The 24,489-nt window shown below is 38.7% G+C and overlaps 1 protein-coding gene across 2 annotated transcripts in view; it reads left to right on the top strand.

Moving 5' to 3' along the window:
* Window positions 1-24,489, top strand: part of pde2a (phosphodiesterase 2A) — a 223,201-nt gene that overhangs the window by 164,758 nt on the left and 33,954 nt on the right. For both annotated transcript variants that reach the window (XM_084718087.1, XM_084718088.1), the window contains exons 3-7: window positions 13,810-13,899; window positions 14,192-14,280; window positions 22,011-22,120; window positions 23,005-23,060; window positions 23,307-23,366. In XM_084718087.1, coding sequence (XP_084574213.1) covers window positions 13,810-13,899; window positions 14,192-14,280; window positions 22,011-22,120; window positions 23,005-23,060; window positions 23,307-23,366 — 405 coding nt within the window. The remainder of the gene's footprint in view (window positions 1-13,809; window positions 13,900-14,191; window positions 14,281-22,010; window positions 22,121-23,004; window positions 23,061-23,306; window positions 23,367-24,489) is intronic.

Here is a 24,489-nt window from a genome sequence, read left to right as displayed (position 1 = left end):
CTCAACTCAAATATTAAAGAGTGAACAGTACATCCCCTGCTGACTTAAACCTCCTCAGGTAAACATACGGTACAGCAGGTGAAGGAGTGAGCAAGCTATGATTTCCTGAAATGCACAGAGGGGCTTGTCAGAGCATGTAGATGGTTAATTTTACATAAAAATCTATAGGCTAGGCATGAGGAAGGACGCCTTTAATCATCTGAAAGTGTGATGCTATTACCCTTCATCCTCTTGCTGTTAGATCAAGGTCGAGCAGTAAACCTCTTGAAATGCAGATTGGCTTGAGTCAGGCGGCTCAGTGAACAATGCAGCAGATAAGAAATACGGTAGCTCCCCTAAAGGCTCCAATTAGCTCCTTAAACTAATCCTCTTGGTCGAGTCTGTTGCTAAGTTAGATCTTTACCTAATGTGGTCAATTTAAAATATTAGTAATCAGCTAACTGGTTAATTTTTAATCTGATTCTGCAGTGACTGTGTTGCCTTCAAAACAATCAAGCACGAAGAAATGAGAGCACTGCTGGACTCAAGGGGGCCTCTTGAATGCAAAACAAAACATGATAAGTGCCCCCTAGAGTGGTTTACTATCTAAGACAATGATAAAGTGCCCTTACAGTGGAGAAAACATGATAAAGTGGCCTATTGGTGCACTTTTAGTGGACAAAATATGATAAAGTGCCCTCTCAATGCCCTTTCAGTGGACAAGACTTGATAAGGTGCAGTAGGACCTCCAGTGTATTGGTGGCCTGAGTCCGCCACTGAATAAGAGGGTGTTTTGCAAAATAGTCATTGCAATGAAGACAAAACTCTTGCTCCAGAAGTTATCATTTTATTTAACAATAACTTAATGTTTGAATGTTCTATCTTTTACGTCAGATTGAGTGTGACTCAGCCGTTCAGAGCTGAGGAGGGTTTCAACTGTTTAATATTGTGGAATACAACTCATATCCTGTGCTTCCCACACAGAACAAATGATGAAATTTACCTACAACTGACATCTGGGACAATGACTCAAAGGACGTTGAGGAATCTCTATCCAGGTTTTGAAGGTTTTCTCAGCACACGTTCATATTTAGGTAACAGAGTTACAGGCAGGTCTTTTTTAAGCATATAATGATAGCACAGCTCACACTGATGTCTTTGGATAGTCCTGCATAATACTGACTTCACTGATGGAAAAGTTAAAAGGTGTTGAGTGTCCTTTTAAAATAACTAGCTGTGATAAGGTGGAGAGAGGATGAGTAGAAGAAAAAAGTGGATATGATTAACTTTAATGATGATTACAGGATGGGAGTGCACAAGAAAAAGAAATTGTGTGAGATTATTTTGTGATTGTCATGAGTAGTTTTTCAAAAATAGGGTCTATAAGTCATGCATTTTACATTGAATGATCAGCATCTGATTCAAGTAAACAACACTCATTCACCTTTTCAACTGTCAAATAAGAGCTGGTCTCAAATAATAGTCAAACAGGAGCAGATCAGAAAACAGGAAGGCATCTTTGGAAAATAATATACTAAATTGAGATTAAAGGTTTATTATTTACCTTGAAACCATCAATTGTCGTGGAGATTGAACAAACCATCTCCATGACATTAGAGACATATACTCTTCTGTTTGCAATCAGCACCTAGTGATGGCATTGTATTTGTGATTATGATATTGTTATTTCTGTACACACATCTGTTGCACATCTGTCTGTTCCTCTCCTGTTACTTTTCCTGCTGTTTTCTCGATTTTTCTTATGTTAACTAAAGTTTTTTTTAGTTTTTTCTTCATGTGAACTGAGGGTCTAAGAATAGAGGTTATCGTATTTTGTAAAGCTCTTTAAGGCAAATTTGTGACTTAAGAGCTATAGAAATAAAATTGACATGGCTTGACCAAACTCCATCCACTGATGATGGTCATGACACGTGGCTTTAAGTGGACAGCGCCACCATGACGTCACCATTTGGTTTGTAGGCTATCATTCTGAAGCCTCAAATATAGCATATAATGTGTTTTCAACAACCAGAGAATGTGCAGTCCCAACAAGAACACAGAGCTGGTGGACTATGTACCGCGACTTTTCCGGTGCTTGGGAATTGCAGTAATGCAGTAAAGACAATCTTGACTAATAGTCAAGATGCTGGCTAATAGAAATAAGGCACTTCCAGACTGACTTCACTTTTAGACCTGGAAGCTTTGTCCAGTTATTCAACTATCTATGCTAGAAGTTCTAAAACTTTTTCTAGAAACTCCGGCAATGATTTTTTTTTTTAATCAGATATCAAAATATAAATATCAAACAGTAGGAAATCTGGTTGTCTCTGATTTTAGCCTGTCTCAAATAAAGGTCCTTTCCCTCTTCACTTAAAGGAGAAGTGTGTGATTTCCAGCAGCATCTAACGTTCAAACCTTAGATTGCAACTAAGACACCGCCCCTCTCTCACCAAGAGTACGGTGGCCGTCAGCGGACAAAATGGCGAGCGAAAGCTATCTCACAACAAACTACAATTATGTGTGTGGGATGAATTACCTGTCCAGCAGAAAACAGGCAACTTCGGCGTCACTGTGAAAACGTTTGTCCTCCATCAGCGATTTCCATCGTGTAAACGCTATGCCGATGTTGATTCGTGTTTTTGCCGTTTCCTGTCATGCTTGCGTTTACTTTCTTCGCGTCTCTGCTTCTTGGATGACGGGGATTCACTGTCCTCCATTTGTCAAAACTGTGCCAGTCAAGGTTCACAACGCTAAATGGTCTGCCAACAATCACCCGCGTCCATCCTCCCCATCTACTTCCGTGTTTACACTCCGGCGTCTACGTAAGGTCGCCATGGGCTTTCCAAGACTCACTGTTAGTGCAGTTTGTCCACTCTGCACTGCCGTAGACGGCGCAGGATGATGATCTCCGTGAGTCGACCCAACCGTATGTAACTATAAATGGCTATTTCTAAAATAACGGGAACATATAGATTATGAGTTTACGTTGATTGATAATAATAAATAACATACTTATATATAATATATCATTTATGTACATAAATTCCTGTAATTATTACAAACTGGTCCTTTAAGGTTAAATATAAAAAAAAAAAGAAATGAAGTTGACTTTTATTCTTTAAGCTTGTTTATCAAATATATTTGCTGTAATGTTTTCTTGCATCTTACATCATGCATATTCCACGTCTCACTGGTGTGCTCCTCGGGGCTCAATTCTGCTTCCTGCAGAACCTTTTGCTCGCTGCTGTAGCTGGATTTAAATAAAGAGCCCCTCAGAGAGCAGATCCTGCACAACCAAATGCAACTGTATATAACTATTTGCGCAATTATGCTTTCACTATTAGAGAGCAAAAATACAGCAAACATGAGAACTGACTTGCAGAGTTGGGTCAAATAGCAGCGGGAAATAATAATGTTTTAATCATGTTGAAATATTACCACATGTAAAAATGTGCACAATCAGGCAATATTATGTGAGTGTCTTTCATATAGTGGTAAAGCTCCAAACAATATAGTACTCACAGTATAACCCCCCCTGCTCAACAGGCAGCAAATACAGGCTAAAATAAACCTAAGAAAGAATGTGCAAATATAATCTGGCCCAGTTCTGCTCACTGTTAAACTATCTTGATATTATACAGAGCTGATTTGGCTTTATCCTGCTAGCTACAGCTCTGTCCATGTAGACTTAATTAAGCTTTTCAGTGAGCTGTCCTCCTGGAGTTATGCTCCAAATGTCTGCCTGCCTCTCTATTAACTCTGATTTATGACTTGTAGTTCAGGGAAAAGATTGAAATAAAGGGTAAAATTTTGCCCTGTATTTTTTTTTCCTTTACCTAGATATATTAGGTCTGTATTTTCTTGTTAAACAGTCATGTCCTGCTTCACTTTAATCTCATTTCCATACTACCTGTAGGCTGACTACCTTTTTACACCAGCTGTGGAGCAGCTTCAGCGACATGTTTAAGACTTAAGTGCCCTCCTGAAGAGCAAATTGAGCATACCTCTTGCAGGAGAAGAGTACACACTTCAGACAGTGTACCTTTCTGTCTACAGTTAATAACCTGCAGTAAGTTCAAATAAAAAAGGAAGGACAGGTAAAGAACATATAACAATATATTGATCTCCACATCCCCAACACACCCTTTAAGGGGGGGTTAAATTGAAGATATTGAAACCAAAGAAACATCAGGAAGAGCAACAGAGGAGACATCCTTCTTCCAGGTTGGACAGACATGCAATAGATGTCCTGTGCACACAGAACAGTCAGACAGTAAAGACAATCACATTATAGAGACCACATTATATAGGTTTTTAAACTTTGAGCATCACGCTGACTAACTTCTTTTTAACTCAGGGGACAGACAGGACAATCTGGCCAAGAGGTGGAATATAAAGAGAGAAAAGCAGAGGGTCAAGTACAGAGCCCTGAGGTACTACATACTTCACATCAGAACATTTTGAAGTAGTATCAATATAGAAAACACACTGTGACTTTCAGATAAGTAACACTTAAACCACATGAGAGCCAGGCCAGAGATGGCAAATTGATTTTCCAGCCAGCCTGAGTTCCAGTAATAGAAGCACTGAGGTGGAATTTGAATCCATGGTAATATGTAGATCATTCACCTCTTTAGTAATGAGGTTTCAGTGGCGTGACAGGCCCTGAAAAAAAACATGAAAAGGTTCAAAAAGATTACTGTTAGTTACATGGGCCGCAAATCGCTGAGACACAGTTCTTTTCAATACTTTAGAGAAGAATGGAAGGTTGAAGACTGGACAATAATTATCAGAGATCGTGATCAAATTTCCTATAAATTCTTTGCGATAAGATTCTGCTATTAATTTGTAATTTAAAGACTTTTGTTATGAAGCAGAAAAATCAGGAAATGTTTTTTCATCAGCAGTAACTTAATATGACTTCTGTCCCACTGAAAGTGAACATTAAACAGTGAAATAAAGCAGATACCTGAAAGTACAAACAATGACACAACAAACAATAAGAGGAACTACACTTCAAACCACAGAGATTCAGTTAGAAGCTACAAAAGTACTGAGAACTGAACACACGGTCGGGATGTCACTGCAACCTGCTTGGAGGTGGGTCAGGCACACTTTGGCCCTTTGACACTGCTCGGTGTATTATGAATGGTAGTGAAATGCAAATCAGGGTGGCATGGTTGACTCACCGTGGCCCAAGTGTCGTGAAAAAGCCCCATGGGATTCAACATGTGAATACTGCACAACTGATTTTACCAAATTACTGTAGCTGAAGATTCCTCTGTTTGGAAAAACCTAAAAAAAAATCATGAGCCAGCAAGGATGAGAAGCTCTCACACAAAGTTGCTTTTGAGTTAAATTCGTTTAGCATGTCAAGGAAATCAAGGAGATGTTTATTATAGAAAGATGCTGCTACAATGGATAGAGCACACTTGTAATAATATATACATGATTGTACCATTTTGTGTTCTAATCACCTGCAGATCTGTTCAGGAACATGTGTTTCTTCAGTAACTCAGGCTGTAGACCTCTTTGACCGTCTTGTTTTGGTGGAAAGAGCTACAATCCAGGAGGCTAGAAAGGGCTGTGTTTAAATCACTGGTGCAATTTTCAGCAGGGCCTGTCGCTGCAGTGAAAGGAGCCAGGACCACAGGCAATCGCTCACCAAGTGCAGTTAAAGTTGACAGACCAATGTGGCGAGTGGTAAATCCATCAGCACCAACATTACAAGGAGAGGCTCGTGTTGCTTCAAATTTAATAAGAAACTGATATGACACCACGGAGCAGAAACCTCTAATCCCGCGTGATAGAATCACGTCAAGGGTGTTACCACTCCAGAGAGCAGGCTCATGCATAAACCAAAACTATCAAAAAAAAATCCCAAAAAAGGCTTTACATAGAGGATTAAAGGCAAGGTCAGAGTTGAATTCTTTAAATTCTTCTAAAAACTGTGAATAAGGGCCATGTGGTCTATTTTGTACCACAAGGTGAAATGATCTGAGTCTGTTTCCATGGATAAAGCAGTTCTTATTGTTAGAGGTGGTTGGGGCCTTGAAAAAATTGAACTCAGGATCAAGTTAAGAGGTTTAATTGAAAACCGACTAATGGATTATGGCAACAACCCCACCTTTTTCAACAATATGTATATATAGCCCAAAATCACGCTTAACCTTGGTGTGACAGAGCAAACTAGAATGACAGTAAAGAACTTAAAGTTACCTCAAGCAGCTTCCTCAGATTAATTGTGGGGTCTTTAAGACAGGGAGCAGCTCAGTTAATGATAACTCATACTGCACTGTACTGTTGCAGCCTTCTTGACCATAAATCCTTCATATTTCCGTGCCAAAATTGCACTTGTGACACTGTCCTGGCTGTGAGTCTCCTCTAGTGTGGCGTATGGCAGGTGCACTGCATGTGCTCAGATTGTTGCACCTTTTCTTAGTCTGTTTATGGGAAATGCATATCTCATATGAATTTTAGAGCAAATTAGACATGAACAAATAAAATAATTCCTTAATCTAGTAATCTATTTTAAAAACAGTAACTGTACTGAATAACACCTGTAGCGCAATACAGTTACTCGTATTTTCTTTTTAAATACGTACAGAGATGGAAAATAATTGAGTACAGATACTTAGTTACTGTGCTTAAATAGATTTTCATGCATCTGTATTTTATTTGAATATTTATTTTACTTTTTTACTTTTTACCTTTACTACCTACATTTTCACACAAATATCTGGCTTGGGCCCATCAGTGCATATCACGCAAAACATGAAAATTATGTTGAAATTGCAATAAGACTGAAATAAGACTGAAGTGTAAAAGATGCTACACGACAAAAACAATGTGAAATGCACATTGAAAATTATGTAAAAGACATAAGACAAACTGTCAGATTTTTTTTTTTTTTTTTTTATGAAGTATTTGTACTTCTACTTGAATAAGGAGTGTGTAGTTTTGCAGTCTCTGAATATGTAACATTGTTACTTGTAGTCCATTACAGGTGTTAGACAGTGATCTGATATTTACGTTTCTATAAAAAAAATCCGTCTTGTTTGGGCTGTAGGTTTTGGTAATAAGCCGGTCTGCTACAAGTAAATGACATATTAATTGAAAAATATTTATAATATTGTATTTTGACTTTATTATGTTGTTTATGGGACATTTCACCATCGCCAGTGGTAGGGATGATAATTAGATTTTGATACTTTAGGGGTAAGAAAAGTTGCAGTAAAACAGCTGGGGAGAGAGACACTCTCATTGACGGGGATATCAGTCTGATAGTCTGCACTGTGAAGATTTCTCTGGCTGGACATATTAATTAAGCTTATGAACATAAAAATCTCATAAAAATTACAGTTTTATGTGAGCGGCAGCGTCATGTACGAAATGTCAGATGGTAAACAGAAGAGCCTAAGGCAAATATGTGTGCATGTGTGTGAGGGGGTGTCTGATAAAGATAAAGAAAGAGCGGAATTTGTGTTTAGTTATGCTGATCACTGGTGCCCTTCAAAATGTCAGAACGCTCGCTCCGAGTGATTAGAGAGGCTGCAGATAAAGACAACGGCAAAGACGAAACCCTGGTGAAAGGAGGAATGAGGGAGCAACAGGAGGAGAAATCAGCGTAAATTGTATGAGTTCATGTACAAAAGGTACAGGGAGGAAAAAGGAGAAAGGTGTAGAGGAGATAGGGATGTCCAAAGTCCTATAACTCACTTTATATATTAGTGTGACATTTACAGGACAATATATCCTAGATGAGTGCATTGCTGTAACAAATTGTGAATGACAGTAATGCAATGAGTGCAATAAATATCAAATATATGAGAGCAATTCTAAAATTAAATAGATATAATTAAATAAATCTAATAAATATACACCATTATCATGATGGCCTTTCACGTTGTCCTCACATGCTGTTTTGGAGGAGGGGATTTGATGTCTCCCATATTAAAAAAACTCTACTTTGTTGTGGCATTTTCACCTCAATTCAGATAAAAGCTCCAGCCAAATTCACATAAATTGAAATGGCATTAGAGGAAAACAAACTGTTAGTGTAATGAAATCATGTCGCTGTTGTCATTCAAATTTCAGAGACTGTCATGCTTCAGTTTTGAACTAATTGAAGCATTACATTGTCCTCTATCTAATTCTTCTTGGGGGGAGGTTAAGTCACCCCATTGGATGAGGTCTAAAAGCACACTGTTAAATTAAAAAAACAATTTTTTTTCTTTTCAGTTCCCAAAAAGTGGAGATTAGGCTTTCACGGCAGCAACAACATCGAAGAAAATTAGTGAATTTGAAGAAAAAATGGTAAAGTGTAAATTTAATCAAGATAAAAATGAAATTTAATTTAGCAAATAACAGAAAACATAGGTTCCACAAGAAAAGCTAGAGCTGTTTATGTTACAAGCTAAAAAAAACAAGAAATCATGCTTGTGTCTGCATTATAGTTATTATAGTTTTTTTTTTTATTACAAATTTATTTAACACAAGATTTTTATTGTTATTTTTATTTTTATTGTTTAAAATGTTTACTTTCAGATTAGTTTTCATTCAGAATATGTTTTACTCACAAACATAACACTCAGTCTCAATAAACATTTACACCAATGCCTTTTCATGCTTGTGTTCACAAATCTGACCAAACTGACAGCAACTCAAAGATATTTCCTGTATATTTTCATTTTAGTTAATTTTTGTAAATACACAATATCATTCAAGTTAATTTTTGTTTGTTTTTTCCCCCTAAGTCCAGCTTTTATTTTTATTTCAGTTAACTAAAATGCTTTTTCATTCCTAGGTTTAGCTTTCATCTCTAATAACCCTGGTCAAGACCTGGACCCTCATCTATAAAAATAAAATGAAGTAAAAATGTTCTTAGATTTATACATGAACTTAGTCTTAAGATCATGTCTGACTGTGCTATGTTTGATTTATAAAAGACACTGGGCATAAAAACCTTGCTTAAGCAGATTCTAAGAAGTCCATGTGTAACTCAAGCACTTGTAATCCATAAATCTCAAATTAAATTGACAGCGCCTGCCTCTCTCTCAACGATTTCCTCTTCTGTAATGCAGCACAAATGAGGCTTTGAGTCAGGAATAGTCACAGACCAAAAGACAAAAGCAAACCTTTTCATTGTTTATAAAGCTAATGCTAAGTTCACCACAGACTTGGGCACATGTGCGTCTCAAACTGCAATAACTCGACACAACCAGCGAGAAAATGACTTCGAGGTTAGATCCACATTTCCAGTAAGGTTTCATAAATAAGTCGTACTTAAGATCAAAATTGATCATAAATCCATACTATAAATGAGGCCCCAGTGAGTGGGTGGTTGTATATGTGTGTGTGTGTTTTGTGTGTGTGACAATGGGTGGAGAAGCAGGTAAATTAATATAACAGATGGTTTGGGGTTTATGGTGAGAAGTGATTGTGAAAGGTCATAAGACGGAGTCTGACATTTACCAAGGCATACATCTTATTGCTAGTAATACACACGCACACGCACACACAGAGGACGGCGGGTTTTAGCGTCCATCCTCAACGAGTTCTTGACAGTAGAGCGAGGAGGATGGAGAGCCAGAGACATGTGTTGTTTGTCTGCTGTTCACATCTACTTTCCATCAAACATTACTTATCAGGATTTACGCAAGCATTTCAAGATCCACAGCTTAAGATACAACACACTCAGACACACACACACACACACACACACACACACACACACACACACACACACACACACATACACACATGAGCTGGCAGAGCTCCAACTTCATTACAACAACACTCTGGCAGGCTGATTGAGTGATCAAAGCTAATCGCATTTAATCATATCTAATCATATGTAATAACCAACACTGAGTGCTCAGGCATGACAACGCTCTCCGTTCTCCCTCCAACTCTCCCGTTTCCTCTCTTCTCCTCCCTCACTCCTTGACCCTCCTCACCCCCCCTCATCCACCCGCTAACAACTCATCTTTCCTCCTCCTCCTCCTCTTCTTGCCTTTGTCTTCCAGTTTGCCTCTCAGTCGAAAACAAAGCTGAACATGAGTGAAACTCACGGGAGGCAGGGGTAGAAGGAGGGTGTGAAAAAGTGGAGAAAGGGGAAGATAAAAGAGAGGGTGGCAGATGGATGCCCTCAGTAGAACATGGAGCCCCCCAGCAGGTGCAGCTTGTTGTACCTTTGTGGTGTTGTATGCTTAAAGACGGAGGAATATGTTCTTCCTTCCGGCTGGGCTGTGTGACTTAAAGCTTTGTCAGAGCAACTGGATGATCTGGCAGTCACAGGCAATAGTTTCAACATTACCATCCTCTTTCCAATTTATATTCAGTCCACAGTTTTTAAAGCTGCAGCGTCTTAAGCCTCTGCGATTTCTTCCAGTGTTTGTCTATGCTTTGATCAGATTTTGAAGTCCCACTTAGATTCTCTCTTTAGGCTGCGCTTAAATGTAATAATAACGCAGTGTGATAAGTGGAACTAGAACGAATTTAAGTAGACTGCACACAGAGTGTCAATATTCTCATGGTACGAATTTATAGCTGTCACCTGGGATGTTTTGCACGCTCGTCTGATAAAATTGTGATTGTGAGATGCTGCGAATCTGTATGTCTGTTTGTGACATTTGTAGAAGGTGAATATAAAAAAAACAAACTCAATCTGACTTGACCTTAAAATATAAGCTCCCCTGTTATCGCAGATCAGCTCTCCTGTTTTTCCATTCCTCTACTTGTCTGCCCTGTTTCCAAACCTAATTTTTATTAAAGTAGACGTTTGTTTTGAGAGGACTAAAAAGTGCACCTGGAGAAAACAAACTGCTCTCACCTTGCAGTCATATGCTGTGTTTCTGCTGTATGGTATGGCTTGGCTTGACCTGAGTGTACTTCACTCCTTTTTGGTTTTACATTGTTAAAAGTTGTGATTAGCACCTGGTGAAATCATTGTAGACCACTGATTGGTCAGGGAAATGTCACTAGAATTGTCATTTACGCTAGCAGAGCAGAGTCATCACATCATTTGCACTGTGATGTAGGATTTCCCAGTCTGTTTTTTGGCTGGACTGCAACATCAGGGCAAACGTCCGTGACTGACCGAGTAGCTAAGTGAGGTTTAACCACTTGTGCGTCCGGTTGAGTGGGAGTTTCCCCATTGGCTGTTGCTCTTTGAAAATGAATCAGCTTGAGGGGAACATCAGGTCCCACTCAGACACCGCCTGATCAGCACTGTGGAGCAAAGCAGCAGTTGCTCCAGCTTTTGATCTTAGCCTACAACTTTGCTGTGTGCAATCAATAGAATTTTAAATAGTTGTATCTGGCCATTGCAGAGGTAGTATATGAATTGAAAAATGCATTTTGTCCTGTAGTCTCTTACAGCTGGAGAACTGCTGGAGACCTAGTTAAGACATGGAAAAATGACAGTTTGACTTTTGTCTTTTTCTGATCAGGATAATTCCATAAAAGCAATGTGTTGAAGGCCGTCACACACAGGGTAGAATGTGCTTAAGTGTTTTTTTCCAAGTGTATCTGATTTGACACCAGTAATTAGAATTTATAAAAATTTATAAATAAAAAAAACACTCATTCCCATAATCTTGCCTGGTAAGAATCAATGGATTATATTGGTGCAGAATTGACAAGAAGACTGTTGACATGTGACATCTTTTAACATGTTTCTACAGTTATGTGTTTTAACAGACACGTAAGGAATTATAATGTCATATTCCTGAACGGGAGTTTGTCATAATATTTTCCCTGAACAGCACAGAGAGCTTCAGTTTAATTAAAACTGACAATGTTTATATTTTTAACGTGTTGTCTCGACTACAGAAACACTACCTGCTAACAGCAGTCAGTCAGTTATTGATTTGATTGTGGTTTAATATTACATGTATTGATTACTGATCGTGGCTGATCAAGGTATTAATCAGCAAATTGTACTCAGTTTCTGATGGCAGCAGTAAATGGTCTCCCTTTGTTTTTAAACTACTTTCATAATTACAGAGCATAGAGCCGAAGCTAAGAGAAACGAACAGCTGGGTTGAGCTGAATCTGTATGCAAGAACAAGAGACATCTTTAACTACAAACAGGTGAAAGAGCGGGAGGGCATTATTGCAACACATTATTGCATCAGAATTAGGGGGCTGGAGGTTTTTTGTTTTTGTTTTTTGCAATTTTCTTCTTTGCAAAATTTATGCAGCAATTGGTGTGTGAAGGCAAGATAACAGGAAGGGTTTGAATTTCTCTCTGGAGCTCTCTTTTTTTTTCATTCTGCACACAGCTTCTTCTGTCTTTTTGTGTTCACAGCATCATCGTGCAACATCTCCATTTGTACAACTCACCACGTCTTCTCCCTCTCCTTTTATGTAAACACAGTTTTCCTTCATCAGTGCAAATGACATAGTTAAACAGTACTCCCCCTCTCCCCACCCCTCTTTTCCAAACCTTTCTCAAAACCACAAAAACAAAGCATTACACTAACAATAATGTATAACTAACAAAACATGAATGTATGACATAAACCCACACAAAACAGCAGCGACACAAATAAATAACAAAAACAAAAACAAATCATCAAAATGATGTTTATATTCTAGGAAGTACTCTCAAGGCGATTCTTGTTTTAAAGGTGATTGTGTACAATATTTTAGAAGAAATTTCTAAGTTTGTTGCCTTATACCCTATGTATCTCTTATGCTTGCATTTCTGAAAAATGGGTTATCTTCTTTAATATCACATGATGCCATTTTGTTAATCCATTCTTGCTGTATTTGTTTTCTCCCAATAAAGAGCAATAAGGCATTTGACTTGCAATACGCACCTCTGTAAGTGTATATTCATTCATTTGAGGGGTGCAAGCTTTACAGAGGTGATTCTGTCCATCACATGCTTTATTACATTGCCAAATGCAATGATGCAGACTCCCTTTATCTTCATTACACTCAGTGTGTCTGGTATTTTGTTGTCAAATGTGTTTAATTTTATTGGTTTTGCATATTTGCTCCTCTCTTTTGCAGCTGTCTGAGTGTAGCCACTTGTGACAACTATGAACACTTTTGTCTTTACATATTTGGACAACACTAAGAACCAACTAGTTCATTTCAAAACCCAGCCCCAGAGATAAGATCCTTGATGTCGGTCTGTCTTTAATATTTCTGCGTGTAGTGAATTTTGATGTGGAAAAATATTTTATCAGAGTGAAAAGAGATAAAAATAGATTGGCTCTTGTTAAATTTGATCAGACTGATCAGAGGAAGACTGTAATTAAGATAACCACCACTCTCCTCCAAGCTAAGTGCTTCTGTCCAATCTTCAATGAATGCAGCAATGATAAGAAAGAAAAATATCTGTTATGTAATTTGTGAACCATGAGATCTTTACCAGTAGTACCGCCAAATGTCACTTCGTGAATCATCAGCTGCTTCTTGCCTGGCAAACACTGCAAATGAATTGTCAAGTGCTTGGTTTTCACGGTGCCAAAATGAAACAAAAGCATCAAGTGTCCTGAAGAGCAAAACTAACTCCAGTAATCCCTGACGATATCTGAGTTCGGTTCATTTTTAAGTACGTCACTTGTGCCGCCAACAAGCGCAGGCTGCTCTGCGTTTACCGAGTGTGACACAGTTTAAATATTGTTTCAGATGCCTTTGCAGCCTGCCAAGCTGAATATCTGGGGAAGAGTTGTTGTAACATAAACCTTGTACCCACAAAAACAAGAAAAAAACAGAAATACAGCCAAGGCCCCAGGTTTTTGGAGCCGCACATTGAGATCATAAACAAACAACCAAACAGACATCAGGGCATCTGTTTGTCTCCTTCCCCAGGATGGTTTGCTGCGGCTGGCGGCGGTTGTCGACGCACGCTCGCTGCGAGGGGCCCTTCGAGACAGCATACAGGAGCTGCTACCCAGCACGGTATTCACACACACACACACACACACACACACACACACACACACATTCTACAAACTCTACTTGCACAAACAGCTGAACATAATTGACATTTCCTTGATTTATTACCTGAATAAAGAGCTTCCTGTTAGTATTCAGAGCAGTGGACCTGAAAGCCTCGGTCCTGACATAAGACCAGCAAACAGAGGCCCTGACGTTTGCTGCAAATGGATGAGACTCATCACTCATTAAATTAATTAGAATCTGATTAATATTACAAATGACTGTGTGCGTTGATGTGTGTGTTTCATTCCAGGAGTGTGTATGTGTCTACATGCTGGAGGGAGATTCTAGGCTGCTGTGTGATGACCCACCGCATGAACTGCCACAGGAGGGGAAGATCAGGTGTGTACCCTACTCTTTGTCTCTGTGTGTGTGTGTGTGTGTGTGTGTGTGTGTGTTTGTGTTAAAGGTCCACAGAGACGTCATTATTTTATTTGCATCTGTTCAACCAACATAATTATCTGTCTCTGTGTTTGTGTTCATGACCAGGGGCCTCAATCACTTGAAGGGACAGTTCACCCCAAAATCAAAAGTTTATCTTTTTCTCCTGATCTGTAGTGCTATTTATCATCTAGATTTTTGGGGGAGGAGTAACTGTAGAGATTCTGCCTTCTCTACAATATAACGTTTCTAAATGGTACAAGCTCTGTGATGCTCAAAGCACAAAAAATGCATTTGAAAAATTCAAAACCAGTGTCTTTTTCCATACCCAGTTATGCAAGATAATCCCTACACCTTGTTGTAAGCAGTTTCATGGATGAACTACTTGTTTTCTATTAGAAAGAAAGTAGTTCTGGTAGATTTTAAAGTAGTTCTATTAGATTCTACTGCAGAAAGAGTGAAACTGCTCACAGCAAGGTTATTTTTAGCAACTGGGTCATGATTTTTGGAGAGAGAGAGACACTGGTTTTGAGATTTTCAAATGTATTTTTTGGTTCTTTGATCCCCACAGGACTCGTGCCATTTTCTTGCATTGAATTGGAGAGAAAGCAGAAATCTCTACATGCAAAATCTCCAAATCTCAGCAACTCAGACCAAAACAATCTAGATGGACAAATAGCACTACAGGCCAGAGGAAATATATGTATTTTTGAAGTTGGGGTGGACTGTCCCTTTAAGTTTAATTCATCAGAGATACTGAGCACAAAAAAAACTTGCTTACAGGGGATCTGTAAGAAAATATGTAATTTATGCACCTGTGATCTGTACATCTCAAATGAAGTTCAAATTGACAGTCCCTGCATTAAAATAATTTCTCCTTATATAAAATAACCACAGATGAGGGTGTAGTCAGAAACTTTAATGGATGAAAAGGAAAAGCAAACTTTTTGGAAGACAAGATCACAGTGATGGTAGAGGAGATTAAAGCCAGGCAACACGTATTATTCAGTGGACTGAATAGTGAGTTGATTAACAAAGCAAACATGTCACTTGGGAGTGTGTTGCAATTAATTCCTCACAACTTTAATTGATGATTCCCATCACATTGTTCATAAAGCTAATGAAAAGTTCATTAAAGGTTTGTGTCCCAAACTGCCATAATCCAACATAACAAGCAGGAAAATCACTGCAGTCAAGTCTTGACTTTCCATTAGATCCATAAGATTTCCATGTCAAAGTAAGGTTTTATAAATCACTACTTATACGTGGCTTTCTGCTTATGTCATACATAGGATCAAAAAGCCTGAGGCCTCAGAAGAGGGCGTGGTTTGTATGGAACATCATGTCAAAATCAAGCAAATTCTAACCTAATACTGAACTAAACTAAGTTTTATAAACTGAAACCTCACCGCCCCCACCCCTTTAACTGGGGGCTATTGAGCAATTAGAAACTGAAAAAAGTTTTATAGATCAAAAGATTCTGTTTTGCGTTTGAAATAGGCTCTCAGTAGAGTAAAGATATAAAAACAGATTTCCCTTCAGTTCAGCGGAATCATCTTAAATTATGCCCCACCCAGGTTTCTTGACCTGTTAATTTTCAGCTTTTTCAACAGGCAATGAACAGAGTTATAAACAGCTGATCAACTTACAGTAGAGGACTTGTCGTTGCCTGCTATTGTCAAATTACAATTTGTGCTCGTCTTAAGTTCCTGCACTGTTCCTGCAGCCTGCCTGAGCTTCCTTGAGTCTGGGGAGGACGGGTCGGGGGGAAGAACTCACTTCAATCATAGACTGGATATTAAGTAGGATTGGAACCTATTTAAAATACAACCTATAGCTCCAACTTGCTATTTAGACTGCTGTACTAATTTTTGGACATGCAATTCTAAATATTGTTTCTTTAAGTATTTGCACTAAGATTAAAGTAAGAAGTAATACTCGTATCATTTCTGCGTTACATTTTGGGTTCTTTTTTTCCCCAAATGACAACAAGCAGGTTCAGGTAGCAGAAATATCTGTTTCCATCACATCATTGGTGCTTTCCCAAATGATATATTTGGATTCAGGTCTGTCCCTAGTGTGTGTGTGTGTGTGTGTGTGTGTGTGTGTGTGTGTGTGTGTGTGTGCGTGTGTGTGTGCGTGTGTGTGTGCGTGTGTGTGTGTCTATACAGCACAGTGTAGATGACTCACAATAGAATGAGGGAGAGATGAGGAGGGGAAATGGAGATGTCTGTTTTCTCTGTGTGAAAAGCAGGTGTCACCTGAATGAATATGAGGCGCTCAGTCCAAAATCACATCATCAACACAGAGACAGGAGTGTCACCAAGACAGAGATCTCATCATCGAGACACAAGAGGACCTCCTCCGTCTCTCTTTTCCTCTCATTTTTACCACCTCTTATTTTCTCTCCTCATCCGTCATCTCTATCGTTCCCTCATTAAGACTCTCCCTTTATGTCACTTTTTTCCCTCTTATTAGACATCCCTCTCCCGTCTCCCTCACAAACTATTTCCCTCTCTTGTCATCCGCTGTTCCACCTTCCCACCTCACCGCATCAGTCTGTCGTTGCCCTTTTTTTCCTCTTGGCTCACGCTCTCCCCAAGGAGCCATGAAGCACTAAGCAGCCTGTGTTTCGGTCTTTCTGCTCCCCCTCCTTCCTCTCCTTCTTTCGCCGCCGCTCCTCTTTCTCTCTCACCTTCAATTCCTCTCCCTGCGGAAGCGTTGCAGGGCTAATAGCCGAGGTGACAGCGCCCGGGGTCCCTCAGCGAGACACAGCGATCCTCTCCTCTCTTAAGTGCTCTCTGAAGCTCTACAACCCCATGTGCCACTGCCTCTGCTGCCCAGGCTCCGGCAAAAACCAACACTACATTATAGATGAAACTGTCTGTTTGTCAGACAAGAGCCCTTTTTCTAACACCTCATTGCCACACAAACATGTAGCCGCACACACACATGCTTAAGCAGACACACACACACATGCAACCCGATGCACTCACACACACGTACTCACACACACACACACACATTTGTCAGGGCTGCATGCAGGCTAGAGGTAGTGGGGATATTAAAAGAGCTACAGGGCACTTTGTTACTTTTCTCCCTCCAATTCACCTGCTTACATAAGCCTGTTATCAAGACCTTGGCATACACACACACACACACACACAAACATCACACTAACAAGCACAAACACCCAAACACACACACTCAATGAACCCAGCTGAGAGGCAGAAGGCCACTGTGTTTTCAGTCATTAACTGGACGTCCACACAGACATTCACACACACAAATACAAAAATGCACAAAGAAGTTCAGCCAAGACAGCTCCCATGATCGTTTATCCTCTAAACCATTTACTGTGTAGAAGATAACTGATGCTTCATAGCCAAACAAGCTATTGTTAGAAATGCTGCAAAGGAAGACACGCAGTCCAAGGACTAAGAGATACAGAGGACTGTGGTACACGTACACAATGCGTTTGCACAACTGTTGCAATGAACCGTTTCAGTTCTAGATTAGTTTTATATCCTTCAACAACATTAAACTGTCTTCCACTTTTTAAGAAAGGGATATTCATATTTTATTTACTATAATATGCAGATTATTATTGTAGGTGATTATTGATTGCATGGTTTGTGCCATTATACATTGTGTTGACAACAGTCAGTTTGTAAGAATGCTATAATATATATGTATCAAACATTAAAGCTATAATATGTGACATTTCTACATTAAAATGTCTAAAACTTATAGACATATAATAGATGATAAATATATATATATATAATTCATAAGTTGTGTACTTATTATCCCAGATGTTTCCAACAGTGTTCAAACCCAGAGAAATCTGCAGTAACAGTTTGTTTCCTACAAGCTGCTAGATGCAATGACTTCCGGGGAAACAGGATACGTCAGTGGAAGGAAGTTGGCAAACATGACTAAATATAATGACATGAACATGTGAATAAAGCATTAACTCGTCTGAAGTGGTGGTTGTTGAACAGCGAAGAAAACATCTCCCACAGTCTCACTCCACTTCACAGCGTCATCGAACTACGTCTCTTGTTAGTGTTTTAATGTGAGAGAGCAGAAAATAAATATTGCACAGTTTTTCCCACATTTTGGATTAAAAATCTTCAGCTAATCTTAGTTTTCTTTTTCAGCCAACCAAATTATATAACATCACATTATAACAGATAAGACAGAGATACAACAGATAAGGCGATACATATGACCAAAACTACCTAACAAAATAAATAAGGGGTCTACGATCCAATATAAATAGGAAATATTGATGCAGTGATGTGTAGCTTTCAGTCTCATATTCACCTTACAACAAAAAAACAACACCAAATCAACAGCTGGAAACTATACAGTGCACATACATCATGTAGGTGGTTGTCCAAGCATGCAACATTTATGGCACTGCCTGGCACACTGTGTTTGACAAGTTTTTTGTGAGTTGCTTAAAATGCACAATTGATCAAACAAACACGCAAACTAATAACTGTGACAGCAGAAAGAGACAGGAAGGTTTTCACTCACTGCTGACCACGTCTTTCTTGTTATACGTCATCTGCAAAATGTAGAAAATAATACAATACTTTAATGCAATGGTAGGTAGAGTACTGAAAATCTGTACTCAAAAGGGAAAATTACCGTTTGAGAAACCTGCTCAAGTAAAAGTAAAAAAGGTACCTGATTAATAAATGAATCAAAGTACAAGTTACACAAATAATGAAAGTACCGTTGACTTTGAAGTTGGCATTATGTCAGGTTTATTGCTCTCTTAAGCACACCAGTGTAAAAGCCCAACAGATCACCAGCTATAAAATAAGGTTTTGCCATCAAAGCAGCATCAAAGATGAACAATACACATGAAAAATTACCACAGACATCTTTAGCTAACTGACTACATTTTCACCTCCAGTATGTGCAGCTTACTTCAATGTGCTTACAAAGGTCAGAAGAGGAGTGAAGATCTCAGTGTTTTTCACAGTAATCACTTCATCATGTAACTGCTTTCTTTTTGAGATTTTGGTATAAAATGTGTGGCCTGATGTGGCCAGGGGTCATCTCTGGGTTACTGCATCATGATCAGAAGACAGGTGGTGCTTCTTCCAGGTAGCTAATGTTAGCATGTTTTCCTAGAGGTTATAGAACTGGCAGCTAATAGGAAATGTTCCTTTATCTTGATAAATTATGGATTTCTTTAGGTTTGACTTTTGTTAGAATCAATTGGGATAAAGTAAGGGCACAATTTAATAAAATATATAATACATGTCTAGCGTTTTTAGACATTTTAATGCAGAAGTGTTACATATTGCAGCCGTAATTGCTTATATTACAATAAAGAGATAATGATGCAGACATTCGACATATTTTTTGCACATTAACACCTCATCAGCTGTTAGGAACTGCAGCGTTTCTTAATGATGGCAGTTAGGACAAATGGAGCTCATTGTGTAGCAGCAACATCATTAGCATCACCCAGATCAATTAATCACCAGCTGATTTCTGTGAGTGCCAACTACACACCTACGCACACACATTTACTGTATCTGCGCAGTCTTTTTAACTGTCCATCTCCAAGTCTTTGCTGTACTACTGCTGCTGCTAACTGCTGTCACTGTAAACACACCGCCCACCAGGCCAGCTTTGACCCATATGTCATTCAATTTCAGCTATCGTTGTGCGTTAGTATTAGTTGACCTTATGGCTATCTCCATACACCACACAGCAGACATTTAAACATCAATTTCATTATCTAATAGGTATGTCACATATGTGCACAGAGAGAAATAAATAGCAGATTTTTTCCTGCCCCTGGGAGGGTTTTTCGCTCTTTGCCATGTCTACTATAAATTGGCTTCATGATGGTGCAGGAAAGCTGTTTTGAACAATGACATTACACAAAGGTCAGCTGTACTTGCCACAGCAGTAAACTACGATGAGAATGTTTTTTGACTGAACTGGACTATTCCTCGGTGAGCTGAAATAAATGGACACTTACAAATCAATGCACCATGCAGAGATTTGGCTCCAATGGTTTGAGGGGATTTCAGACTCTGTGAGCATGTAATGGAGTGACTGCTGTTATGTGGGGGTGTTTGTGTGTGTGTGTGTGTGTGTGTGTGTGTGTGTGTGTGTGTGTGTGTGTGTGTGTGTGTGTGTGGCTGCTGGAGGGTTCAGTAAATTATTATGTGAGGCACATATATCATGAATTTACCTGAGTGAAACAATTTTCCTTCCTTTTGTCCTTCATCTCCATATTCATGCAGGTTTGAGCTATGTGCTTACTGAGGCGTGCAGTGATGCTGCCGTGTGTGTGTGTGTGTGTGTGTGTGTGTGCGTGTGCACAAATGTATGTGTCTTTGTATCCTTTGAGTCCAGAATAAACCAATCCTTCGACCTCATGTGCTGAATGATGAATTCGACTTGATTGTAAATTGAAGGGGCGTAACATCACTCACAGCAACACCTCTTAAACACTATATAAGGGCAGGTGGTGCACCTTGTGCAAATATTCTGCCACATCCCCGAGAATCGGAGCAATGCCACGAACAAAAAGCTGTAAGAAGAAGAACGTCAGCAGCAGTGAAATCAATGTTCTCAGTGTCAATGTGTCAGTTTTATTTATTACTATGGGTGTCACAGCATAGTTTACTGGTCATTATATCACATCTGATACCATAAAGACTTATTTTTAAAGAATTTGAAAATGTAAATGACAGTCGTCAGGGCATAAAAACCGGTGATGTGCTTATCTTTACAAATTTAGAATTGATAGTCTAACAATGGCATAACCATCACAATGGCAGGAAATGGATGTGGGAAGACTTGTAAAATATGACTCCTCTGAAGTTCCTTGCATGTGTACATGTAATAAAGCTGATTCTGATTCTTTAACTCTTTGTTTGATCAGGTCTGAATGTTCTCTCACCTCCCCCAACTAGTAAACCAATGGGATCATATTTTTTATATGAATATAAATATTTAAATTAAATATGTTTGTATAAATAATCCTAAATATTAGAAAGAATAATTAAATATATTGTTTTAAAAATTACCTTGTGTTTCTTTGCATCGGACAAACAATTTGAAAATGCAGTTGTTTTTTTTTCTTATCTTGGTAAGAGTGCTCTTGATCACTTGTAAAATTATCTCTTACTTAAGAGAAGTACAAACTAACAAATTAATAACAAATCATGGATATGAACAAAAATAACAGGAAATTTGTTTGTAAATGGCTTCGTTCCTGAGGCCCCATGTCTCTTATGTTAGCATAAGAAAAGCTCCCCTCTGACAATCCCCATCTTCACACCTGGCTTCACACCTGGCCAGCATTTTCAAACACACACACACACACACACACACACACACACACACACACACACACACACACACACACACACACACACACACTACTGTATTGAGTTCATATAATTTCACGTTGAATAATAGTTCTATTCAGACATGTTTGGGTTGGTGTCAATGACCAAAACGTTTCTGTTTTTGTAATGCTGCTGATTGTTTTTCCATTCGTTGTAATTGTCTTCCAAATCCCCTCTTCCTCTTTGTCTCCTCTGTGTCTGACAGACTGTCTCTGTCTCTTTCTCTCGCTCTGACTAATGTGCTGTAGGTAATTGTCTTTCTCAGACCTGAGTCAAACTTGTATGTGTCTGTCTCAGGAGTATCGTGGACCAGCTGAAGCGATGTCAGTGTGCCGGCCTCCCTCCTTCTGAACTGCCAGAGAAATACAGAATCTGCCTCGCAGCGCCGTTACCAGCACACAGAAGAGGTGTGTGTGTGTGTGTGCAGCAGGGGCTTGAATGATGCTGGTGGACAGACAAATGGGCAAACATCTGAGTGTGTGTGTGTGTGTGCGCTTGTTTGAGGATGTGTGTCCTTTTGCATGCAGAGGAGCAGAGAATGTGGGAGAATAAACAAATGAAAAAGGTAGAGAGGGAAGTAGTGAACAAGAGATGATGATTGCCGAGGGAGAGGTATGGAGCTGTGTGGGCAGTAAAACTGTTCAAGAGACCCCCCTTCAAAAATAAAAAAAAAAGCAATGAAAGCTTTATGATGAGAAAAATGAAAAAAAAATGCAAGAACTCAAATGGAGCAGAATGAAAAATGCATTTCTCTTCAAATTACCTTTTTTGTTGTTTTTTACCTGAAAGCAGGCATGAGAGAATAACTTGGAGGGATAAAATCATGGAGGCATCCTTAAGTACATATTCATGACCAGTCTGGACTCTGCTGATCAATAAAATACAGATAAACATTTACCGATGCTGCAGAAGTAAGAGGTAGTTAGATACCAATGTGGTAAACACATTTTGTTTTGTCTGCCGTCCACACATGCAGCAAAGATTATCTTCTTCTTCTATCTTATTATCTTCTAACTTATTTTGTCCTTAAAGATCTGCTGTCTTTATCTTCTCTCCATCGATGAGACTAACAAATAAAAAGACAAGAAAAGAAAGGAATAGACCGCTTTTTGCAAGGACGTTTGGTTTATTTTTTTCTATGTTCATTTTTTCTATTAGTATTGGAACAGAAAAAATAACAAATAAGATTAAGAGCGAGACAAGGACATGGAAAGAAAATTGCAGGACTGAAGTCTCTTTTGTCTGAATCAATGCATGTATTATGAATGCTTTTTTTTCTTCTTGCTTTCAGCTGTTGTCATTCCACTTTTGGACCAGGAGGGGGACAAGGCCATTGCTGTCTTACTGGTGAGTCCTTGCATTCAAGGACATATAATTGGGTTTCAGTGAATTAACAAACTGCCGTAGCAAAAGAAATCACCATTGATTAGACTGTCCTTTAAGAAAATATATAAAAATACATATTTACAGTTGAATAAAGTATACCTATTTATTTGGTTTTATTTAACACTCAGGCAGTAAATGACCTCGACAGAAGCAGCACGGTCTGCGGCAATGTTCTGCACTGGACTGAAATGTCTGTGTGTTTTGCAGGTGGGCTGTAATCCACTGTCTGATCAGGATGAACTGCATCTTAGCGTGCTGGAAAAACATGTAAGCTCTCTCTTTCTCTGTCTGTTTTGGTCACAAGTACCAAAAGAAACAAAACTTGGCAACAGTAATTAACTTACTGAAAGATTTGATATTTATTTGACCAACACATTCATCAGGGTGTCTTTCCAGAAGGGATAAACCATAGCCCAGAGGCTTTCAAAGTGTGAGGCAGCCTCCCCAGCGGGGTGCCAAACAGTTTCAGCCGAGGCTCAGTGAATGGAAGTGAAAAAATATTTCATTACTTATTGCATTAGTTATCAAAAATCACATAGCCTAAATAAGTCTTTTTTGGTTAAAGAGACAGTTAAGAGATACAGTTTTGGGGAATTTAGTGTTTTTCCCAGAATCAGAAACTGTCTTTCAAGTGTCTTTCCCCAAACTGATGCAAAAATACATTACCAGCCATCATCTTACCTGCATATTACTCCAGTGACAAAATAAATACATGTCAAAACAAGTTCGAGTTTGAAGTCAAGAACAAAAATACTGAGTGTCCAGTTCAGGCTCAGGGTTGACACTGTGATTAGTGAATAAATTAATATGTGTAACAGCTCCTTTTGATTTTGAGGTCCAGTATTTTTTCTTAACAGGAATCTGACAGATGGAGTCTGTTAAATAGGGTGAAAATTAGACTAAGTATAAAATATGCTTTATGTGTCTGTTTTTTAGGATTATGATTGAATAATATATAGAAATATTAATGACAGTTTTTTAATAAAAACTTAATTTAGATAAATTAATTAACTGTTTTATGCATGGGGACATGGGGGCAGAGCACATAAAAATACTCAGAGATCTAAATAAAATACACATCAAAAGGCTGCATAGGCAGCAAAAGTAATGACAAAAGCAAGGATAGAATTTAAGTAATGTTCCTAAATTAATGTAGGAAATGTGTATTAAACAAATTTCTTTCCCAAAATCTTAAATAAACTCTCCTAACAATTGTAAATTGTTAAGTGTCCCAGTTTTCACTTTTCCAACTGTATTAGTAGCTTACAAGCTAATGATAACAGTGTTCGCTAACAGTAGTGTTAGCTAACAGAAGCTAAATGGTAGTGTTAGCAACAATAGCTAACGCTAGCTGACAGTAGCCTTAGCCAAAACCCCTAACACATCTGTC

This window comes from Lutjanus erythropterus, chromosome 4 (genome assembly GCF_056507025.1).
Source record: "Lutjanus erythropterus isolate fLutEry1 chromosome 4, fLutEry1.hap2, whole genome shotgun sequence".
Lineage (NCBI taxonomy): Eukaryota > Metazoa > Chordata > Actinopteri > Lutjaniformes > Lutjanidae > Lutjanus > Lutjanus erythropterus.
The sequence above is the reverse complement of the archived record's forward strand: the minus strand, read 5'-3'. Positions and strand labels throughout refer to the sequence as shown.